The 17,964-nt window shown below is 45.2% G+C and overlaps 1 protein-coding gene across 4 annotated transcripts in view; it reads right to left on the reverse strand.

Annotated features, from left to right (window-relative positions):
- The window catches only part of CGN (cingulin), a 251,828-nt gene that overhangs the window by 10,060 nt on the left and 223,804 nt on the right, over window positions 1-17,964 (reverse strand). For all 4 annotated transcript variants that reach the window (XM_086947325.1, XM_086947326.1, XM_086947324.1 and 1 more), the window contains exons 16-17: window positions 17,168-17,257; window positions 6,676-6,759 (exon numbers count right to left, since the gene is read on the reverse strand). In XM_086947325.1, coding sequence (XP_086803451.1) covers window positions 6,676-6,759; window positions 17,168-17,257 — 174 coding nt within the window. The remainder of the gene's footprint in view (window positions 1-6,675; window positions 6,760-17,167; window positions 17,258-17,964) is intronic.

The raw sequence follows: 17,964 nt of genomic DNA on the forward strand, positions 1-17,964 counted from the left end.
AGACGACCTCTCTCGAGAACCAGATCTCGACCTCGCCCTGGACTTCGACCTCGCCCTTCGAGAACGAAACCTCGACGACTTCTCCTTTCCAGCTTTCACCTTCGCAACCAGGAGTTTGGCTTCTCTCTCCCTCAGGGCCTTCGGGTTCATCTTCCGACATGAAGAACAATCCTCCACATCATGGTCGGAACTCAAACACCAGATGCAGTCATCATGGGGGTCGGTAATAGACATAATTTTACTGCACTCCCTGCAGGGCTTGAAGCCGGTCTTTTTGGATGACATCGTCTAAGAGACAGGATACAGAAAAGCAGAAATTTGCAACAAAATGGCAACAAAGTACCAGTTGGCTACAGGGATTCCCGATAACCGTTCGCGTCGACGATGTGGAAAAAAGGGAACTGATGTCATCACGCCGGCGTGGGCCTATTATAGGCGTCGGTGACGTCTGCGGAGTCGCGAGCAGAGCCGTGTCTCTGTGACGTCCTATCCACGTCGGCGCGAGGCTACGAAAAGAATTTCCGAATGTTGCTGACGCAAGGGGGATATTCACAAGGTGAGGAATCCACACGGCAGATGTATCTATCAGAAGATCTGGATAGAGACAATAAATACATTTTTTGTGGGGGTCCTCTTTAAAAAGCCGGAGATTACCACAAGATTCACAGGCTCTAAACAGAGACTTCTTTGAAGACATTCTTGAAGAAAAGATCCAAAAGGAAGATAGAGTTGAAAAAACTGAGCAGACCTCAGGGAGACTCCCTTCACACGACATGCGATAGAAAATCTGAGAGCCTGAGCCTCTGGGGAGAACATTCTGGTGGGTGCTGGTGCCTGATTGGCTGTAGTTTGGACTATACAAAATGACTGGGATAGTCATAGATGTGGAAGTTTTTCCTACTGTAGCTTTGGCTACTTACTTCCTGGTTTGTTTTTATTGGCATTTACTACATATTTATGGCATATTATTGCTTTTTTATGTACCTTGGGACTCACACTCCGACGACGGGGAATGATTCAGGCATGTGAATCTATGAAAGACACCCCTAATACTGGAGAAATAGGAGTACCTGACATACTTCCTGGCTGTGATGAAACAAGGACAATCTAGACAAAGTCAAATATTCTGAAGTCGCCTCTAATCATGTATGGACAACACGACTGGCATCACTTTTGTCAAAAGTGATGCTGTCTGGGGAAGCTTGCGGGTCATTATCCAGACTGAACAGCTGAAGATATGTGGAGGGTTTCAGTGCCCACTACTTTAGCCTTGCAAATACACCATATTCGGACATAAAATATGAATCTTTAACTTTAGTTATTAAGTGAGAAATATGCTGGTCTGAGACAGAGAGCGGATCAAAGGTAAATGGGGTTGGATGGCCAGTCTGCCACCTAGTCTATGAGTTGGAGCTGGACTGTGCCTACTGGTTCTGATCAAGGCTGATTTGTATATAGTGGGTCTTTGGCTCCCTCTAGAGTGGGACCGTGTGTTAAAAAGTATGGGATGGAATGTGCCCTGTGCGATAGACGGTGGCTGAGATTAATTCAAGCATTCCTTTGATCACTGGGTTGATCGTTACATTCTGGCACTTCCTCGGGAGACTGCAAACCTAGGGGTTTGGTTTAGAGATGGGTGGGTTACCATGCCCCAACCAAGTGCCTATTGCCCCACTGTAGTACCAATTTCTTACGATGTGGGCCTGCTTCAAAAATGTTTGCGAGAAGCTTTTGGTTTCCAGTTCAGCCTGTCATAATGGTGGAGGAAATGACAACAGAAAACACATAGTACGAGTGGAACCATAAGCATACAAAGGAAGTAGCATGACTGTGTAATTAGCAATGCTGTGAAATAAAATATTATTGCACTGTTACCATGATAGTAATCACTTAAATGTCACGCATGCAAACATAAATAATGTTCCCATCTGTCCAACATGTGATCAAAGCATTCCTAGGGCATCCACTTTTAATACAATGAAGCAGTGCACTCTGAAGTACACAATGTTTTTGCCAGTGACAAAAGCTGGAGTTCACTAGACCCCAGGGGCAGGTACAGTAGCGTGCAGTGTAGCTGGTTAAATCCACAGAACAAGGACAGTTGCGGGTTAGACCAAATATTAAAAGTAATTTTTTGGAGCACAGAGGTGAAGCAGAGAAAAATGTTTATGGAGTGGAATGTTAGATTAGCTGGAAAATTGAACATGATCCTCTGCAAGTTCTTCCTTGGAACACATATGCGATTGATAGAGGGTCTGGACATGCACAATACACAAAGATACACATACACTTTTTTTTCCCACGATTCATAGTGAGGTTTCCTTTGGCTAGTTCTGGCAGGGCAGTGCCATAACTTACAGAACTGAAAAAGTGTATCCCTTCTTTAGTTGTACTTGATAACATGTATAAAATAGTGTTGCTCATTTGAGGACTATACAAATATGCATGAATATAGAATTGGTGTGCCTTAGTCCATGCTTTTTTCCTGCTTCCACGAGACACTTGTCCACACAAAAGCTAGGAGGCTGAATAAAAAAGAAATGGATTCCGGATGGTCTATAAAAATAGGCATAGACCTGTGCAAGACCCTTTTGGGGGATTGCTGGGCATCCAGAGGTTGCCAAGCAGTAGCCTATGTGAGAACTGTTGTTTACCATTAGTTTTCAAAAACCACAACACTGGTAAACAGCAAGTTGGATAGTCAAGAGACTCCTTTTAGGGACTTTAACTCTTTCATGGTAGTGAGAGTGACTGGTCTCGCCTTAATGCAAAAGGTGGATGGAGTCTGAGATTCAGAACCAGTGTGACACATCATGTTATATTCTGTAACTTCAATGTGAAGCCAGTGCTCTACGGAATAGTACATTTAAACATGAGATAATCAAGAAAAATAGAAAGGTCCTATCTTCTTCCGGACCCAAGATACAACCCAAGTCCCTCAAGCATTAGGCTCTAAGATTTTATTTAACAGAGCCCTCTCTTGAGTGCCATCTTTTGGGGGTGCTTCGGGTGGGTTCTGAACTCTTTAAGAGACAAGGGTTACTGGCATGCTACAGCTAAGGAAACTAGTATTCAGGATATACCTTCCCACTTGGGAAACCCAAGGGATGCGGAGAATGAAAGTAAAAATCCCCATGAAAAGTCCTAATCCAGAATACAAAATAGAAACCTAAGAATAGCTATTCCCAAAAACCATCACCTACACAACAAGGTCCAAAACTACTGAAAATATCTTAAGTGTTCCTGGTGATGTTCTGGTATACAGTGAGAGACAAAGCTCTGTTTGCTGGTTTCAAAAGACCAGCCAAGGGCCCAACTGGCCTCTTCTAGTTTAAAGGAGATTTATACGATAACGGGTCCGTTCCCATAATGCATCTCCTGGACATCTTTTCCTGTAGGCCCGGTATCTCTCTGGCTCTACCGATGGTTGTGATCGGCACCAACGCAGACCTGAGAAACTTATAACCATGAATCTCATAAGGGGCCAGAGGAACATCAGGGACAATTGGTTACACCCGATACTAGAATAAACGGTGTTCTGCTGTGCGTCCATTATATCCTGGTTGTTCCAGAACAAAGGGCAGTGATTAGGCCGGAAAACGGAGGACAGAACACTATCAAGATGGAGCTGAATCGAACAGTTCAGGTGGAGCGCCACCGAGTACAACATGCAATAAATTGAAACAAAATGGTGATAGAAATGTTTAGTGACATTTTATGACTAATTTGGAGCCATATTTGGGGTATTTTCATCTCCGTATTACAACAAAGATACAGTTTAATAATGTGTCTAACCATCCTGGGTAAAACTAGAGGCCATTAAGCAACCTAAACTGTCTTCCAAGACAATGCTTTGTCTGTTCACTGGTATACGGCTACTCACCGGACAGCATTAAAGAAATCTTTTCTCTGAGCTTGGCTTTTATGCTTTAACATTCCACCATACTAATGCGGACATCTTCATTAACATCTTGCCTTCACCATGAAACATAAGTTATCCAAGCACTTCCATACATCACGCAAGGCTAGAGAGGTTATACATCCAGGCAGTCACATTCTTATTGAAGATTACAAAAGTCTAATTTTTCTGAATCGTTTTCAGGAAGCAGAACCCACAATCTAGCATCTTCTACCTGCCGCCAAACACACTTATTTACCCGGGTCCCTTAAAAGACCACTCTCCGAATTTTAAGGTTCTACCTTGGACAGTATCATTTTGGCTTTCCAAGGGGATTGGTGTCACTACAACGCATGCTTTTACATCGCATGCCTTTACAACGCGGTTTTTACCACGCAGTCCATTACAACGCATAATGCTTTTAGGCGCTGGATAGTGAATTATTTAATTTACTATTCCAACTCCAGTCCCCGTGGATAGCAGGGAAGGTGTTGGATAGTAAATTAAATATATTCCCTATCCTAGAGTGCCCCCCAGCGCAATGCGTTGTAATGGTATGCGTTGTAATGGTTGCGATGTAATGGTAGTGCGTTGTAAAAAATGCGTTGTAAGTGATGTTCCCCTTCCAAGGCTCCAGATGCTCCTTCTGCACGGTTTTAAAGACGAATGTCACAGCCCTGAACTTCACCATCTCTTCTAAACGAATCCTGTGATGCCTTTGAAGTCTGTAGGTATATAATGCTGGTAGCCAATATTTACAACTAACTGGTCTACAGGACTTTGCATACCTCACAGTCTGATGGGCAGCTCAACGCCACCGGGGATGTATGGTGTCTGCCGGCTTAATTACACATTCCTGTAAGAATGATGTGCCCTTCCCCTGGGAGTAAGCTGTGGCGAAACCTTGCTTAGCATCTCTCGCCCGCAGTTCTCAAATATACACATCCATTTGTGACTTTGGTGAAATTAAGCCTAGACCGCTCAACCACTCAATGTTTTGAAGAGTCATAAGCAGGAATACTAGGCATCCATTAAAGAGTTACTATAGTGTGCGAGACCATAAAACATTTGTGGTAAAAGTGTAGAGTAACCATTTCCTACATCTGTAGAAAAGGTAATTTATGAAAAGGGATTTCAAGATATCAGCATGTTTCTGAAGCCAAATGTTTCTAAAAGAACAAACCAAGGTATTACTTATACATCAAAATCACCTGGGCTAAGCAAGCTCTTCCACCTCAATTTGTGCCTTCTATAGAACATTAACTGGCGAAGCAGCAGGTAGAAAACTAGACCAATTATCTTAATTGTTTTCAAATAGTTGGGGTCTTTTGTTTCTGGTGAACGTTAATTTTTAGTATTGTATTTATGCAGGGATGCCCAAGATACTATGAGTAAGAAGGACCATGAAATATACTCAGCAACCTAAAAGGAAGCAACAGCACTTGGCTTAGAACTGGTCTTTCATTTGTAGGTTAGTAAAATCAAGACTTTTCCTTATCCTTATCCTGGTATATGGTTCTAAACAAACCACTTATGGCACGCTTCATCAGAACGTCAAAAGAAATAGTGATGTGCCCAGAAAAGAGAACAGGCTATACCCGTTACATGGCTGGCTGCAGCCTGCACCAGTGTCAAAGCAAACTGTCCCGGAAGGAATACAGGCCAAAGCATACTTAAAGTGCAATGTTTGCATCAGTTATAAAAAAATATATATTTGTGAAATGGTCTCATTTACAGACACAAATAGTGGGATCCTGTCTCTCTCCTGGAACTGAATGGGGAACGTGATGGGTGACATGCGTGAAAAGTGAGGAAAATGCTTGTGGCGAGGCGGTCAGACACTGTGAAGCGTAACAGGCTAAATTGTCACTGGCTAAGGAGACTGTAATTGTACATGGACTATATTAAGCAACTACAGGGAAGGAGTTGAAATATGCAAGTTTTACTAAATATAAAAAAATACGAGCAGACAGACAGCCGCTCACGGCGCGCAGTAGGGAGAAGAAAGGAAATGGGAGCCCTCATCCTACGCAGAGCAGAAGAGTAGCGGGTGCGGCCTGGGGTGGCTCTCAGATAGCACTTCTCAAGTCACAAGGCAGGAATGCTGTCCCCACTGTAACACAATGAAATGAAGTAGGTCAGAGCATACACTACCAATGTTGCAATGTATTTAGAATTGTTCCAGTCTAATCTGGAATATTTTTCAACGCTGGATAATGAATCAAGCTAAGCTAAACTTTCAAGAACATTCTGGCTAACAACTGACAAGCTATCACTGTATCCTCTTTCCTTCGCAAAGCCTTCCCTCAACTCACACAGGTGTGCCAAAGTTACAATCCCTTATGTAAACTTAATTTTGGGTACTATTCACCATTCTTGCTCTACATAAACACTGCAGAGGTGTTTAGGTTTCCTTTTTTAACCCCTTCACTGCAGCGGCTATTCCGCCAAAGTGCTAAGGGGGCAGGGCGGAAATGCGGCGGGCGCATGCTGGTGATGGAACCGCTCCGTCACCAGCGTCGGTTGCACTGTGCTTATGACGGAGCGGTTCCGTCATGGCCCCGCCCGCTCAATAGAACGCTCAGCGCAGGTGCGGAATTCGCGCCGCGCAGGAGCGTTGGCAGGCCATGACGGAACCGCTCCGTCATCAGCACAGCGCCACCGCAGCTGATGACGGAGCGGTTCCGTCATCAGCATGCAAAGGGTTAAATAGTCTAGTGCACATTAGTAAACATGAAAAAAGCGTATATTTTCATAAAATAGACAAACCCACTTACCTGTCTCTCTAATGAAATTTTATCTAACTCCAGGTCCTGCTTCCCCGATCGCTCCTGCATGAGTTCAGCTCGCAGCTGGTCCATCTGCCACGAAAATAGACATATTAAAGCACGCGGGACATATTCAAATAAAGACACAAATACTTTACCTGCCAGTGGATACTATTAAAATCCTACTTACAAAAATAAGACCCTATATGTTCTACACTCCCAGAAATAACTGGCAATATCAGTCTATTGTTAAACTAGGTAGTGTCACAATGCATTAATTCTTAATGCATTCTTTGAATTTTTATTTACATCTTGGTGATGGGAACAGGTCATGTGGCTCTGCTATTCACTTCCATTTCCTTCTTTTTCAACACACTGGGGTGCTTTGTTTTTAATAGGACATTTAAGGCTAAGCGTTCACTTTCGTGTTTAGAACGCATTAATCGTGGCTTGCCTGATGTAGGCGCTGTAGTCGCCAAAACGCGCGTACAAACGACACAACAGGATACATACATGATCGAAGCCACTGATCTCCTACTTCTGAACATATATGTTACCCTAATATATTTTTTCTTTGATTATTTTGTCTATTGTTTATCTGTGTTAAACATTCATGATTGTTTGATGAAAACTATTGCACAAATGATTTTCCAATTCTATGAATTCTGAATTATCTTGACATAATTTCCATTAATACTGTAATAGACATGATATTAATGTCAGTTCGTAATTGTTCAGTATAGGACTTGCATTCGATGGAGCTAATACCTAATTTCTTCTTGTCTTTGAACTTTGTCATGTAATCTTTCAGACCGAAGAACAAGTTACTTACCTTCGGTAACGCTTTTTCTGGTGGATACAGTATCTGCCTGTGGATTCCTCACCTTGTGAATATCCCCCTGCGTCAGCAACATTCGGAAATTCTTTAGTAGCTTCGCGCCGACGTGGACGACGTCATAGAGGTACAGCATCTCGCTCGGCTCCGCTGACGTCAACGACTCCATAATAGGCCCACGTCGGCGTCATGACATCAGTTCCGCCCTTTTTTCCATGCCTTCGAGGCACACGGACGGATCAACAACAGTAGATATACACACCAAGTACATAGTACCAAATAATCAAAGTAACACACACAGTGTGTAGGCAATGCAGGAAAGCAAATATAATAACACATTTCCTTTCACAATAAAATATTAACATTACAGTAAATCAGATATAGAAGAGTGGACAACAGGGAGGCGGGTGGGTCAGTGAGGAATCCACAGGCAGATACTGTATCCACCAGAAAAAGCGTTACCGAAGGTAAGTAACTTGTTCTTCTGACGGATACATCTGCCAGTGGATTCCTCACCTTGTGAATAGAGTCCCACAGCAGTACCCACTCCCGGAGGAGGGTGTCCACTCTCCTATATCAGAAAATTCTGGAGGACAGAACGCCCAAAGTGGCCGTCCCTCCTTACTTCGGAATCCAAGCAGTAATGCTTCGCGAAAGTGTGGAGGGAGGCCCAAGTCGTCGCTCTACAAATAACCTCTACAGGTACACCCCTAGACAGAGCAGATGTAGCAGACCTTGCTCTAGTGGAATGAGCTCTTAAAACTTCAGGGGGTCCCTTTCCTGCCAGAGAGTAGCATATCTTGATGCACAAGACAATCCACCTCGAAAGTGTGCGCCTGTGCACCGCCTTGCCTCTTCTGGCACCAACGAAACCCACAAAGAGCTGGTCATCCACTCTGAACTCTCTAGTCCTGTCCAGGTGGAAGCTCACTGCCCTCTTAGGGTCCAGGCGATGAAGTCTCTCCTCCTCCTTGGAATGGTGAGGGGGAGGATAAAAGGTAGGAAGGGTAATGGACTGCCCCAGATGGAAAGGAGTTACCACCTTCGGCAGAAAAGCAGCCCTGGTCCCGAGTACCATTCTTTCAGCATGAATGGTCAAGAATGGGGGCTTCAAACTAAGAGCTTGAAGCTCACTTACCCTCCTTGCCGAGGTAATTGCAACCAGGAAGACCGTCTTAAAAGACAAAAGTCTCAAGGGACACTTGTGCAAAGGTTCAAAAGGTGAACCCATTAAGAAAATGAGCACCAGATTCAAGTCCCATTGAGGCACAATAAAGGGAGTAAGAGGACATTTATTTATAAGGCCCATTAAGAACCTCAAAACAATAGGTGATTTAAATAAGGACGGCTGATCCGGCAAACAGAGAAATGCCGAAAATGCCGGTAGATAACCTTTGACTGTGGCTACAGCAAACCCTTGCTGAGCCTAAGAAAGCGCAAACTGAAGTATGTCAGATAAACGATCCCCCAAAGAATCAATGGACTTCTCTCCACACCAAGCAAGAAATAAAGAACACCTATAAGAGTAGATAGACTCGGTGGAGTCATGCTTGCTCGATAAGATGACATCCACCACAACATGAGGGAGAGAAAAGGAATTCAGGTTGCCCCGTTCAATCTCCAGGCATGAAGGTGTAAGGTCTGGAGGTGGGGGTGTAGAACCTGCCCCTCCATCTGAGAGAGGAGGTCTGCCCTGAGAGGGAGACAGAGCGGCGGGCTGAGGAGAGGTGGAGAAGATCTGTGTACCACACCCTTCTTGGCCAATCCGGGGCGATCAATATAACTTGGGCCCGGTCTTGGCGAATCTTCCTCAGAACCCGAGGAATCAAGGGTATGGGAGGAAACGCGTAAAGGAGTTGAGAGTCCAAACTCAACTGAAACGCGTCTCCCAGCGCTCCTTGCATCGGAAATTGGAGACTGCAGAATGACGGACATTGAGCATTCTCATGAGTGGCAAACAGGTCCAACCGAGGAGTCCCCCAGGTACGAAAGAGTTGACGAACCACCTCCGGGTGAAGCCTCCACTCGTGGTCGGCTGAGAACTGCCGACTGAGACTGTCTGCATGCATGTTCAGAACCCCGGCCAGATAATTTGCCATCAGACAAAGCTGATGGCCCTGAACCCAGGACCATAGACGCAGAGCCTCTCTGCAGAGGCAATGCGACCCTACTCCTCCCTGTTTGTTGACATACCACATCGCGGTCGTGTTGTCAGTCAGGACTTGCACCAACTGACCTCAAAGGGATGGGAGGAAGGCCTTGAGTGCCAAATGTATCGCCCATAACTCTAGAAGGTTGATGTGAAGCAACCTTTCCTCTGGAGACCAAAGACCTTTGACCTCCAGATCCCCCAGAGGAGCACCCCACCCTAGAGTGGATGCATCAGTTATCACTGTGGCCACAGATGGAGGTTGCTGAAAAGGCTTTCCTTCAGACAGATTGCCTTCCACGCTCCGTCAAGTCAAATCTGTTGCAGCTTCTCTGGAGATCCTGACTGACTCCGTTGTGCTGATACCACTGTCTGCGGAGGCACCACTGGAGCGCCCTCATATGCCACAGTGCATGGTTGACCAACGGAATGCAAGAAGTCATCAGACCGAGCAGACGAAGGACCTTCAGGACTGGAATGACCGCTCCATTGTGAAATAAAGGAATCATTTCCTGTATGCCGCGAATTCGTTGTGGAGGAGGAAATGCCCGACATACAGTTGTATCCAGTACCGCACCTATGAACAGGCTGCGCTGGGAAGGCACCAGGTGAGATTTGGGTACATTTATCGAAAAACCCAACCTGTACAACAACTGAGTTGTAACCTGCAGATGATGGAGCACCTTCTCTGGAGATTCCGCTTTGATCAGCCAATCGTCCAAATAAGGGAATACCGGTATCTCTGACTTCCTGAGATGTGCCGCACCACAGCCATCACCTTGGTGAAGACTCAAGGCGCAGTAGTAAGACCAAACGGAAGGACCGCAAACTGGTAATGTTGCGAACCCACCGTGAAACGGAGATACTTCCTGTGCGACTTCAGAATCGGGATGTGAAAATAAGCATCCTGTAAGTCGATCGACACCATCCAGTCTTCTTCCAGCAGCGCTTGAAGAACCTGTGCAAGGGTGAGCATCTTGAACTTCTCCTGCTTCAGGTAAAGGTTCAAGATCCTGAGATCCAGGATTGGACGAAGTCTGCCATCCTTCTTGGGGATCAGGAAATACCGGGAGTAGCATCCCTGACCCCTTTCCTACTCCGGAACCACCTCTATCGCACCTTTTCCTAATAGTGCCAGGACTTCCTCCTGCAGGAGCAGCAGGTGGTCCTCCATGCAAAACCCTTGTCAAGGAGGGTAATTTGGGGGAAATTCCCGAAAGGGAAGAGCATACCCATTCTCTACGAGATTGAGAACCCAAAGGTCTGAAGTAACCGATTTCCAATCCCGCAGAAAATAGGTAAGCCGGCGTCCCATAGGACCCGCATGATCCAGAATGGCGGATCTAGGGTTGCTTTGCTTTTGTAGGAGGGGGTGGGTATAGGAAGAGGAGGAGGAGGATGCCTGACGTCCCAGAGGACGAGCTCTTTGCCTGCCCCTGTAGGATTTATACAATGGATTTTGCTGCTGCTGCTGTTGTGACTACTTGTAGATCGAAAAGAAGATCTTCCAAAGCCCCTATACCTTTTGCTCACAGATCCTCTAGTTTGCAAACCCAAAGACCTGGCTGTTGCCCTGCTGTCTTTGAACCTCTCCAATGCAGCATCAGCCTTTTTCCCAAAAAAGCCTGAGCCATCAAAGGGCAAATCCATTAAAGCAGCCTGAACATCTGCAGAGAACTCAGAAGTCTTCAACCAGGCAGCTCTTCTGGTGGCAATCAAAGACCCCATGACCCTAGCCACCGAATCCGCTGTGTCCATTCCGCTCTGTATGACCTTGCGAGCAGCAGCCTGAGTGTCAGTAAGGACCTCATTAAAAAATGTTCTGTCCTCTTCAGGAAGTTTAGGGGTCAATTGCTTTACAGTATCCATCAAGGCATGGATATAACGTCCCAGGAGGCAAGTGACATTCGTAGATTTGAGGGCCAAACTTGCTGATGAAAAAACTTTCTTCGCAGCTTGGTCCTGAATCCTGATCACCAGATACCTGGGGAAAAGCACCTGCAGATCTTTTAGAGCAGGCTGCCTGCACCACTAAATTTTCTGGCAGAGGATGAAAGGACAAAATGTCTGGGTCCCCAGGACCCACACTATAATGCCTTGCAACAGCCTTAGGAACCGCAGGAGCTGTAAGAGGCCTACTCCACACCTCCAGGATAGGATCTGTTAAAGCATCTGTAAAAGGAAGCATAGGTTCCACCACAGTTGAGGGAGAATGGAGGACGTCAGTCAAAATGTTTGATTTATACACCGCAGTGGGCAGAGTCAAATTCAGCAGATCCGCTGCCTTCTTGATAACCACATGGTAGGGGGCCACATCTTTAGAAGGGGCATCCAACACCGAGGTTAAATTCCAATCAAGGGACAGTTCCAGTCCACTTGCCTCCCTTAAATCATCAAAATAGTTCTCCGACTCTTGAAGCTCACCCTCTTCAAACTCAGCTTCCCTATATCTCTGCTCCTCCAAAAGGCGCTGGGCTTCACGCCTCGACCTCTCCTTCTGGAGCGACGTCATCGGATCAGGAATACACTCCGAAGGTGCCGGAGCCGGCGTCGAACCCGGAACCAGAGCCGGAGTTTAACACTGAGCCAGAGCCGGCGTTGAACTCCGATTTGGAAGACCATGCCGAAGATGCTCTTCTTATGCTTCTTTTTCGTTGACCTGGAAGCATGTCCCGATGACGACTTTGAAGCCGACCTCGACCGCAACCGTGCACTTTTCTTGGCCTCTTTACCTTTTAATTTGGCAACCAGGAGCTTCGCCCCACGTTCACGTAGGGCTTTTGGATTCATCTTCCTACAGGAATGACAACCTTGGACGTCGTGATCCGAACTCAGGCACCATATGCAATCATCATGCGGGTCAGTGATTGACATCATCTTCCCACATTCGCCGCACGGCTTGAACCCAGTCTTCTTAGTTGACAGGAGTCAGAAAACACTGGAAAAGACACAGAAAATCACAATAGTAACAAAGTTACCATCAAGGGCTACAGAGGATCCTTCGAAAACCGTTAGCATCGACGACGCAGAAAAAAGGGAACTGAAGTCATCATGCCGACGTGGGCCTATTATGGAGTCAGTGACGTCAGCAGAGCCGCGCGCGATGCCGTGCCTATATGACGTCATCCACGTCATCCATGTCGGCGCGAAGCTACAAAAGAATTTCCGAATGTTGCTGACGCAGGGGGATATTCACAAGGTGAGGAATCCACTGGCAGATGTATCCATCAGAAGAGATCATATCAGAATGTAATTCTTTTTAAATATTTTGTATTAATAAAAGTCTTTTTACACTGTTCGTTAGTGATCACTTATACTCTTTCAGCTTCAGTATACAATTATGTCACAATGTTATTTGGAAGATTTATTGCCTAGGGATTGTCGAGTACAATTGTATTTTCCCTGCCCTAGGAATAGGTATAAATAGCAGGGGGTCCTTATATATTACGCTGCAAGAAGAAGCATCCATTATCGGAATTTAGGAATCAGAACTTACAGGACCAGCACTCCCAAACTAGATCGATTAGGGCACCTATAATTGGTCCTGATGAATTGCCATTGACTCCTTGTGAGCAGATTGAGGCAAGAAACATGCTGAGCTTTCGTGAACCAGGGATTCATCGACATCCTTTTGGGTTCCAGGTTTGTTTTTAATTTTGGCATTAATTCTCAGCATGAATTTCATCTATTCCCTATCTAACACTATTTACCAACTCTCTCTCAAGCTCGGTGCAGGGCAAATGCTTTCCTAAAGCAGTTGTGGCTAAGGAAAAAGGGAAAAGATCTCCGGCAAAGAGCCAACTTGTTGGGGCCCGCTGGGCATTGCAGCACCCGCCCAGGGAGGAACACGGCCCGATTCTGAAACATGCCACTTCGTGGGTGAGGGCTTGTGTATCCGATAAGGAATGCTTCCTCTGTCCGACCATTCAATAGATTCGAAAAAGATCTTGGAAATATTGCAGAACGCCGTAGACAAGGAGAAGGGTGGACACAGCGGATGCCTCCACAACCCCGGAGTCACAAGGCGAACAAAAAAAGAAAATACGAAGCTACAAAGCACCGTAGTCGCCAATTAAAGCGCGAACGCCCAACTGCTCAATTGATACCCGTCAGGGAACACAACGCCAATACAGTGGCAGCCGTCAGCTTCCTTTAATGCACCAGCTGATGGTGGCTCCCCGCCCTTACCTTGATTGCACAACGAGAAGTTCAACTCTGCACAGTTAGACTCTGCTTGCTCTTTCCCATGAATTTGCATCCTCCTCAAACTGACAGATTCATTGCGCCCTGATGAGATTCCAGGAAATTACTACCTGTATTCGAAACGCGTCTACCAGTTAGAAAGGATTAATTGCGATCCATTCCTCTATACCAGCAATTGCTGGTGGCAAAAAGATTTACAAATTGATTTTGTTCCTTTTCTACTTTTCCTTTCCCTTTTTTCAAACTTCCTTGCGCTTTATTCATTCTTCACATTTGCAGAAAATGTATTGTCCTATGTTGCACATGTTTAAATTGTTGTGTTTGTTTCAGATTTACTCCCTTACTTGTTTTTGATTGTTTTTGTGCTCAGTTCGGAATACATTTGTATAGAGAAAAGTATGACAATTATGGTGTAAATATGTAATGTAGAGAAGTGTTTTTGTGTGTCCTTTATTCACTGTTTTTTACAAACTTTGATTAATTAAGAAAAATGTTTTGGTATAAATAAAAATACCTTGGTAGCGTGTTCAACTTTCCTCAAGTGCGGATATAAATGTAGGTGGCGAGGCAATTTTTTGGTATGTTTTTTTAAAGATAAGGTCCAGCCTCCTCACCTGTCCTCAAGGGCCTGGCTCCCTCTGTGTTTTTCATTGACTCCTTGTGAGCAGATTGAGGCAAGAAACATGCTGAGCTTTCGTGAACCAGGGATTCATCGACATCCTTTTGGGTTCCAGGTTTGTTTTTAATTTTGGCATTAATTCTCAGCATGAATTTCACCTATTCCCTATCTAACACTATTTTCCAACTCTCTCTCAAGCTCGGTGCAGGGCAAATGCTTTCCTAAAGCAGTTGTGGCTAAGGAAAAAGGGAAAAGATCTCCGGCAAAGAGCCAACTTGTTGGGGCCTACTGGGCATTGCAGCACCCACCCAGGGAGGAACACGGCCCGATGCTGAAGCATGCCACTTCGTGGGTGAGGGCTTGTGTATCCGATAAGGAATGCTTCCTCTGTCTGACCATTCAATAGATTCGAAATACCAATTAAGTATTAAACCTCCAACAGAACAGCACACTACTTTGTTGTATGATTATACCAATAGGATTGTAAAACCAACAGCACAACTCGAAGGTCTGATAAACTCAATGAAAGAGTTGAGCTACTGGAGACTAAGATTGGAGGTCGCCAAGCAAGAAACTTGGAAATCTACAAGGTGGATAAAGTGATGATAGAACAATTAAAGGGTACAAAGCATTGACCTGTGGAACTTATTTCTTGAGAACTCAGTTGAACCACAGTGGGCGCATATTGCTCTTTATTCTCAGCAACTAAACATTATGCTTTAACTCCCAAGAGTGTTAGATATCAGAATGTAGCCCACTTCATAGTCTGAAGCTGCCTATCAGTTAAGCATATTGTACATGCATCCACCATTCTTGCATGTCAAGCCATTTTTCAAGTCCAATATTCATGGTAGGTGTTGCTAGCATCACACATATAGAAAAAGAAGTATAGGTATTTGTTCGAAGCTGGAAAAAAAACTAAGGATGTAACAGTCCAATGGAGAAATTATCATGTTTTTGAAAACTTGACAAATACACGGCAGGTCTTAAATTATAACCCATTTGGTAGAGCTGTATACGCAGCAGGAATATTAACATGGTAAAGGGGAGGTGTGGCTAGCCAGGCCATTTGAACGCTAACGTAATTGGGACCAAATGAAACAAAGTCTCCAAAAAATGTTGTACTATTATATAATTGTATCCACTAATTCATAATTCGAGATCTCCAGGGAGCTTGTGAATCTGTAGTCAAACAACAAACATTAAAATGAGAAGTTGAAGCATGAAAGCAATTACAAGTCAGCAATAATTGTGCTCATCATGTCAGCTATGGAAAACAGGAGCAAGTCACGCTGTTGAAAATTACAGGTACTGAAGTGCTGGAAGCATTTTACGGAGACGGTGAAGGCTGCCAATAAAGCTTGATGAAGCTGTGCCTGATACAGTTCCCACCATTAGTACAACTCAGCATGCTCTGCCTCCAACTGACTGACTTAAATTAAATTTCACTAAACTGGTCTAAAATTACATAACCCATCCGCTTCTTCAGGCGTAAACCAAGCAAGGGGCGTAACTATCCCAAGCAGCTTCTGTAAAGCAGCTTTGCATTTTTAGAAGAGTAAAGGAGAATCGTTCCAGATAAATGGGATATCTGTGCGCATCAGCTGCCAAAATGGGAAAAATCTTGAAGATTGTTAAATAAGTCCAGAGATCAACCACTGCACTCGGAGAGGTGAACGAGTCCCACAAATCACAGCACGCCACAAGGAAGGGACAAGAGTTACCAAAGGGCCATCGATGAAAGGCTGGACACAGGAATGGGCCTGGATTCTGGTTAAGTCCCAGTACACCAAAATGTGAGCACAGTGAAGGTATGAGGCAGAAGCCAGTGCAGCTCTAAGTTTGAATTTAGAGATCAGCCGGGGGGCTGAAAAAATACCAGAAGCTTTGCCCCTGCTTAAGGAAGAGGAGTGTCAAAAGAACAAGACAGTAGTATTCCTCTTCCTCCTCATACCATAAGTAGGTCTGGACGGCAAACTCCGCTTGCTGAGTTTTTCTCACTCTGCGCAGAGCTAGGGGTTCCTAAAAAACTCTGCATTGCGGCACAGAGTTTTCCCCTTTCTCGTGGCTGGCCACTGTTAATTTGGCAAGCGCAAGTGAGGAAAATTCAACGCTAGACCACCTCCAGGCGAGATTTCTCAACAAGGGCAGTCGCGGCAGGTAGTTACGGCTCGCATTGAAAAACCTGCCACTTGCGTTGAGGAAGCTGCCGCTCAAATAGAACATCTACTTGAGCGGTAGAAAGAAGCTCTGCCCTCTTGCGCTGCACGTGGTGTCATCAGCGCTGATTTTATTGCGCAGGACAAATGTTAGGTGCTAAAAATCAGTGCAAGTTGCGTGAATTACCTCACTCCTCCGCTTGCAGAACTCCGCGGAGCGTGGCAGAGTTTTATTGTCACTGTGGAACTCCGCAAACTCAGCCCAGACCCAACCATAAGTACTTACGAGATGGGATAATATGAGCCTACATACAAGGTCTTTCGTGTGTAAATTAACCGCTCACCACAATCACTTCCCATGTCACTGTGTAAGTCTGTCACTCCGATTTGTTGCGACTGTCTTCCTTAGCTAGCTTGTTTGCAATATTTTTGCAATAAACCTATATAGTAATTTTCTATTGGGCAGATTAGGTAGCCGCTTCCTCACTCAATGCAGAGACAAACACCGTTCAGTGCGAGGATGAACAGTTCATTACCTGGTCTCTACTCCTGTTAACCCGGTCGGTTAAAAGCTCCACTGTGCTCTTCTCTTCTTCCAGCTCCACCTCCAGGCGCTTTACCTTGTCCTGCACACAAAGCACACATGCAAGGGCATTCGTTACACACAATGGCTGACGTTTTACTGACAAATACATCTGAGGTACAGGAACCTATTACTTACCGAACTGCATTCTCTAACTTCCCAAAACAATTTTAATAAAAAGTATATCAGTAATAAAATCTGAATGCAACACCCCACCCACAAGAGCAGATTCAGAGAACGTGTGAGGAGTCATGACCCAGCTTCCCTTCCCAAACTGCTTACATTCTAGGATTCAGAGCATATGTCGGGTGGTAATTCTAGTGACTACACCCCTGAGACGAGCACCCCTGAGACGTTGTCAGGGTTTCAAACTACACCTTGGCCTTCAGGTAGTGCGAGAGTGTGTGTGTGTGTGCGTGCGTGTGTGTGTGTGTGTGCCGAGACGTCAGGTGTAGTCTTTTAAATAGAGAAACCGAAGTTATTCTCTTATATTCTCAGCCCATTAGGCAATGTAGCAATTCTTGGGAACTTCTGCCACCTGGTGGTAGGCGAGGGAACTACTCCGGTGCTGTGCTACAACAGAGGCTCTCTATCTCTCGGTCTAGCACAGGTCACCAGTGAGTGACCGCAGAATGCCTAACCATCTAGTTCAACATTTCAGTCAGTTAGTCAGGGCTTTAAGTGGGGAAAAAAAACTGGGGGTGCTCTAAAAGGGGCGGGGCAAACCTATTAAGGGGTGTGGCCTATCAT

This window comes from Lissotriton vulgaris, chromosome 12 (genome assembly GCF_964263255.1).
Source record: "Lissotriton vulgaris chromosome 12, aLisVul1.2, whole genome shotgun sequence".
NCBI lineage: Eukaryota > Metazoa > Chordata > Amphibia > Caudata > Salamandridae > Lissotriton > Lissotriton vulgaris.